Source organism: Triticum dicoccoides, chromosome 6B, assembly GCF_002162155.2.
Source record: "Triticum dicoccoides isolate Atlit2015 ecotype Zavitan chromosome 6B, WEW_v2.0, whole genome shotgun sequence".
In the NCBI taxonomy this organism is placed as follows: Eukaryota; Viridiplantae; Streptophyta; class Magnoliopsida; order Poales; family Poaceae; genus Triticum; species Triticum dicoccoides.
In genome coordinates, this window is record NC_041391.1 from 617,571,304 (window position 1) to 617,577,813 (window position 6,510).

General features: G+C 50.1%; 1 protein-coding gene and 1 pseudogene across 1 annotated transcript; both read left to right on the forward strand.

The window, feature by feature from the left end:
* Positions 1-302: 302 nt before the first annotated feature.
* Positions 303-1,221, forward strand: LOC119320160 (ethylene-responsive transcription factor ERF109-like). The gene has a single exon (XM_037594269.1). The coding sequence runs from the start codon at positions 340-342 to the stop codon at positions 901-903; it is 564 nt and encodes a 187-aa protein (XP_037450166.1). The 5' UTR covers positions 303-339; the 3' UTR covers positions 904-1,221.
* Positions 1,222-3,098: 1,877 nt separating this feature from the next.
* On the forward strand, positions 3,099-3,868 carry LOC119321332 (annotated as a pseudogene).
* Positions 3,869-6,510: the final 2,642 nt, after the last annotated feature.

Genomic DNA, 6,510 nt, shown 5'->3' on the forward strand with positions numbered 1-6,510 from the left:
TTCGGCGAAACTCCGATAGTACCAGTAGTATATATACAATTTGATACTACGTAGGTAAAATCTATCTATTCTAAAACATGATTGTGTGAACAGCTCAAATATCGTCGCAACCAGCCGTCAGCAGTGCCTAATCAACCCATGCAAGGCATTTGCTCACTCACTCGCTCGTTCCCACGATAAGAACGTGATCGCCGTTTCAAATGCGCGTGGACATGCGTCTCCTATAAAAGGTACCGCACCAAACAACATCCAACATCGGAGCACGAGAACTTAACTCACACAGCGCCCTCATCTCCGTCGTTCTCTGAGGAGACGCAAAACTTTCTCGCGACACCCGTCATGGCGCCGAGGCTGGAGCGCGGCGGCAGCGGCTTCCATCTCCCGAACTCCAGGCAGGAGGACTCCCTCTTCCTCCGCGCCCTCATCTCCGTTGTAAACGGAGACGCCGTCGTCCCCACGCTGCACCTCGAGCCGTCGTCGCCGCACTTTGCCGCTGCAGTTCCTGCGTGCGCCAGCTGCGGCGTGGACGGGTGCATCGGCTACATGTTCGCTGCTGCGGCGGCGCCGGCCGGCTCGAGCAGCGAGGGCGAAGGATGCTCCGCCGCGAGCTTTGTGAAGGGCGGCGGCGTGGGGAAGATCACGCGGAGGAGGAGCCGGAGCAAGTTCAGGGGCGTGAGGCAGCGGTCGTGGCGGAAGTGGGCCGCGGAGATCCGCGACCCGCACCGCGCCGTGCGCAAGTGGCTCGGCACCTTCGACACCGCCGTGGATGCCGCCCGCGCATACGATCTCGCGGCGCTCGAGTTCCGTGGCCACGGCGCCAGACTCAACTTCCCGGCCGCGGCCGCGTCGTCGTCGTCGTCGGCTTCTGTTTCTGATTCGTCTTGGGCGGCTGCGCAGTCGTAGAACTTGCCGGGCAGTTCTCGCGAGAACTGGGGGTCAAAATGTGTCGTCGCGAGAACTTGCCGGTGTAGGTAGGACAACTGGAGGCGAGGGAGCAGAAGATCATGACGCTGGATAATGACAACTTTGTGATCCATGTTTGGATGATTAATTCATTCGCATATTTGAAAGGATGCTGTTTAATCCGAATCAATATTCGTCGGTAAGCATGGCGACCTGTAGTCGGCGTAGCCGCTGCCAAAGCCAGAGCACGTGCTTCAGAATTTGCCTATCTCCCCGTGACGCCACTCCCTCTTCTTCAGCTTATTAATTTTCGCGGGTAATGTTCTTTTGCGACAATTTTCCTCAGTATAACATATATGAGCGGACTCATTTGGTCATTCAACAAGTCAGATGATATCGGAACATTGGTGATACACAATTCTAAACTCGGCTCTAGAATCTTTTTCCTTGGCATCTCTCGTTCCAACGTTCAGACACGGCTGCGAAACATTTCGAAGCACAGGCAAACCACAACTCAGAGCGGTTGGCATACTATTTGTTTTCAAACCACACAAAAACTTTTCAGGGCAGATGATGTAAAATAATGACCATGCTAAAAAACCCTATTGCTAGGGGCATTTGGACGAAAAATACTGCTCAAGCAAATGATGTATCTCTATTTCATTCCTAAAGAAATTGCAACAGACCAAAATTTTAGTTTTATCAAATTTTGAATAAGATCCATTTTGAATAGTTTTAACGAATTTTAAATAATTTTTTAGTTTCAACACTTCAAACTTAGTACGGCCGGCCGATAAAATCATGATATTTGTGCCTACAACCGATAAAGATATTTCTTAAAATTTTATCTATGAAACTTGGTAAGAGCCGAGCGAGAAAACCGCGAGTTTTAGATGAAAAGTCATAAGTTTCAATGATTGAAACTTAAAACATACCATGCTTTCAAGCAGGATCCAACTACTTCGCAAATCACGAGGCAATTGAGTGGCCAGACAAGAATTGACGGGTGCGTGCTCCCACACCTGCATGCCCCTACCAATTTCCACAACTCAAACTTGTCTTCTTAGGTCGACGCCCAACTGCCGCATATGCGAGATGGATCAAGAGACGTGCTTTTCACGTCCCCGCTTTCATGGACACCGGCGAACCGCGAGACGTTCGAAAAGAGGTTTTCTGGATCGGAACGGCTGTTGCTTTCAGGCCGGCTCGTGTTCGACCATTTCTTGATCTTTTACGACCAAGTAGTGGTATTCGTCTAAATCTGAGCAGGCATTTGGCAAATCATACTATAGGCATGTGTGAAAGCTTTGCCTTTAGATGCATATACAAATGAACAAGCAGTTTCGCTTTCACACCCCATGCCGCTGGGAGCTCCCTGTCAGCGTTCGGTTCGACAGACAGCGCGAGGTTCCAGGGTCCACTCCACTTGCAGCTACGCCGCTCTCTTTTGTTCTTTTAGCACCGTCACGTATTAGCTTGTTTCTGAAATAAAATGCAAGACGTGTTTCTGTATCATGAATGATTGAGTGTTATACTCATGTGTGAATTTTCATGAGCGAATAACATCTGTGGTATTTTAGGCAAGAAGATAAAATCGATGCTATAAAAAAGACCATTGTTTCACGTAATTTGGAGGTCCGAAATTGTTTTCTTCGCTAAGATAATATAGTGGTCATTTCTTGATGAAACTTCACATGTGAGTAGAACAGTGGACTAGAGTTTGGTAACCTAAAATTTTAGAATTGTTGGATTTTTTGGATATCTTTTTTTTATTTTTTTATTTACTAATTATATTGGGTGCTTGTGGAAGTTGATCATTGTATTTTGGTCAAAACCCCCACCTATTGTCAAACGGTCTTTCGCTAAATAAGGAAATTCTGACAGCATAATGTGTGTGAACAGTTGTAAACAGCCGTCAGCAGTGTGGATATGCTTAACCATCCATCGAGGCATATGCACACTCCCTCTCCTGTTTCCACACCTCCGTTCTCACGACAAGAACGTGTCCAGCAACTCGTCCTTTAAAAATTGCGCGCGGCGATTCACTTTCTATAAAAGGCACGGCATCAGACTACCTTAAACACATCACTGAGAATAGCTCAACCAGACAGCACACGAAAGCAAAAACTTTCTGGCGACACCGACCTGACCACGTACGTACGGTACGTCACAGCTGAGCTGCACAAGTGCACGTCATGGTGCCGAGGCTGGAGCACGGCGGCGGCGGGTTCCAGCTCCCGAACTCTGACCAGGAGAACTCCCTCTTCCACCGCGCACTCATCTCCGACATGTCTGCAATCACGGACACCGTCGTCCCCATGCTGCACCTCGAGCCTTAAACCGCCCTTTGCTGCCACACTGGCCGCGGGGATGCGTGCTGCAGCTGCTGGGTGCGCCCGGTGCGGCGTTGGCGTGGACGGCTGCCTCGGCTGCGACTTCGCCGCCGAGGCGGTGGCTGGCTCAGCAGCGAGGGGGAAGGGTACACCGCCGCGAGCTTCGTAAAGGATGGCGGCATGGGGAAGATCACGCGAAGGAGGAGAGGGAGCAAGTTCAGGGGCGTGCGTCGGCGGCCGTGGGGTATATGGGTGGCGGAGCTCTGCGACCCACACCACGTCGTGCGCAAGTGGCTTAGGACCTTTGGCACCGCCGCCGAGGCTGCGCGCACCTACGACGTCGCGGCTCTCGAGTTCCGCGGCCTACGCGCCAGGCTCAACTTCCCGACCATGGACGCACCATCATGGGCATCGGCGTCGACATCTGGCTCATCCACTGTGCAGCCGCATTAGCAGCACTTGCCCGAGAGCCTTCACGAGAACTGCAGGTCAAACGCGTCATCGTCAGCGTACATGCCGTAGCTACGGGAGCCTGGAAGGCCGGCGGCGAGGGAGGAGGAGATCTGGGATGGGTTACAGAGATTATGATGATGGATGGTACCTACTTCTTGGTTACGAACCTCCATGAATAATGCATTCAGTGTTGCTAAATGTCAGGATACTGGAGAGATCTTGCAAATTATTATTTTCAGATTTTTTTTCTTTCTTACATATTATCACTTGACTGAGACTTGATTAAGTTTTAGTCGACTGAGACATAGCATTGCCCTAATGCATTATAATTGATCAATTCCAACATTGAATTGTATATAGATACCTTGAATCATGACACTTAGGAGCATCTACGTCCCGATACATCAAATCCAGTCCTCAAACGCCCGCGGACAGGCACTCCGCGGTTTGTGACCGGTCACATCTCAAATTATCATTTCCATAACTGGATACATAAATTACAAATACCCAAATCCATACAATTACATGCAACATGAATCCTAGTCTTGGGTGGAGTTCATCCTGCTCCGCCCTGTCTATGTCAGGCAGCCGACTGCGCCCCTTGGAGTGTAGGTGCGGTGGCCAGCGAAATAGAGGAGGACATAGGACACGCACCGGCTCACGACATTCGAGGCGCCGCCGTATCCCATGCCCCACTCTTCCCCATCGGAGCCCATAGTCTGCACGTCACTGGTCGATGTGAGTGTTGGGGATCGTTGCAGAAATTAAAAAATTTCTACGCATCACCAAGATCATTCTATGGAGTAACTAGCAACGAGAGAGAGGGGAGTGCATCTTCATACCCTTGAAGATCATGAGTCGGAAGCGTTGCAAGAACGCGGTTGGAGGAGTCGTACACGTAGCGATTCAGATCGCGGCCGAATCCGATCTATGCACCGAACAACGGTGCCTCCGCGCTCAACACACGTGCAGCCCGGTGACGTCTCCCGCGCCTTGATCCAGCAAGGAGGAGGGAGAGGTTGAGGAAGAGGGCTCTAACAGCAGCACGACGACGTGGTGATGATGGAGTGACAGTTCTCCGGCAGGGCTTCGCCAAGCTCTTGCGGAGGAGGAAAGGTGTTGGAGATGTGAGGGGCTACGCCTTGGATGTGGTGCTGCACCCCTCCCTCCACCCCTCTATTTATAGGGAGAAGGGGAAAGGGGGCCGGCCCCTCTAGATGGGATCTAGAGGGAGGGGGGGCGGCCAAGGAGGGTGCCCCCTTTAGGGTCCCCCCAACCCTAGGCGCATGGGCCCTAGGGGGGGTTGGCGCCCAGCCCACTTGGGGCTGGTTCCCTTCCACCTACAGCCCATAAGGCCCTCCGGGGAAGGTGGACCCCCGGAACCCATCCGGTGGTCCCGGTACAATACCGGTACACCCTCAAACATTTCCGGCGACCGTATGATGACTTCCCATATATAAATCTTCACCTTCGGACCATTCCGGAACTCCTCTGATGTCCGGGATCTCATCCGGGACTCCGAACAACATTCGGTAATCAAATACAAATCTTCCTTATAACCCTAGCATCATCGAACCTTAAGTGTGTAGACCCTACGGGTTCAGGAATCATGCAGACATGACCGAGACAGCTCTCCGACCAATAACCAACATCCGGATCTGGATACCCATATTGACTCCCACATGTTCCATGATGATCTCATCAGATGAACCACGATGTCGAGGATTCAAGTAATCTCATATACAATTCCCTTTGTCAATCGGTACGTTACTTGCCCGACATTCGATCGTCGGTATCCCAATACCTCGTTCAATCTCGTTACCGGCAAGTCACTTTACTCGTTCCGTAATGCATGATCCCGTGACCAACTACTTAGTCACATTGAGCTCTTTAAGATGGTGCATTACCGAGTGCGCCCAGAGATACCTCTCCGTCATACGGAGTGACAAATCCCAGTCTCGATTCGTGCCAGCCCAACATACACTTTCGGAGATACCTGTAGTGCACATTTATAGCCATCCAGTTACATTGTGACGTTTGGTACACCCAAAGCATTCCTACGGTATCCGGGAGTTGCACGATCTCATGGTCTAAGGAAATGATACTTGACATTAGAAAAGCTCTAGCAAACAAACTACACGATCTTGTGCTATGCTTAGGATTGGGTCTTGTCCATCACATCATTCTCCCAATGATGTGATCTCGTTATCAATGACATCCAATGTCCATAGTCAGGAAACCATGACCATCTATTGATCAACGAGCTAGTCAACAAGAGGCTTACTAGGGACTTGTTGTGGTCTATGTATTCACACATGTACTACGGTTTCCGGTCAATACAATTATAGCATGAACAATAGACAATTATCATGAACAAGGAAATATAATAATAACCATTTTATTATTGCCTCTAGGGCATATTTCCAACAGTCTCCCACTTGCACTAGAGTCAATAATCTAGTTACATTGTGATGAATCAAACACCCATAGAGTTCTGGTGTTGATCATGTTTTGCTCATGGAATAGGTTTAGTCAACGGATCTGCGACATTTAGGTCCGTATGCACTTTACAAATATCTATGTCTCCATCTTGAACATTTTCACGATTGGAGTTGAAGCGACGCTTGATGTGTTTGGTCTTCTTGTGAAGCCTGGGCTCCTTGGCAAGGGCAATAGCTCCAGTATTGTCACAGAAGAGAGTCATCGGGCCTGGCACATTGGGAATAACTCCTAGGTCGATAATGAACTCCTTCATCCAGATTGCTTCATGCGCTGCCTCCGAGGCTGCCATGTACTCCGCTTCACATGTAGGTCCCGCCAT

Excerpts from the sequence above, each read along its gene's own strand:
- LOC119320160 (XM_037594269.1), top strand. The coding sequence starts at position 340 with ATGGCGCCGAGGCTGGAGCGCGGCGGCAGCGGCTTCCATCTCCCGAAC.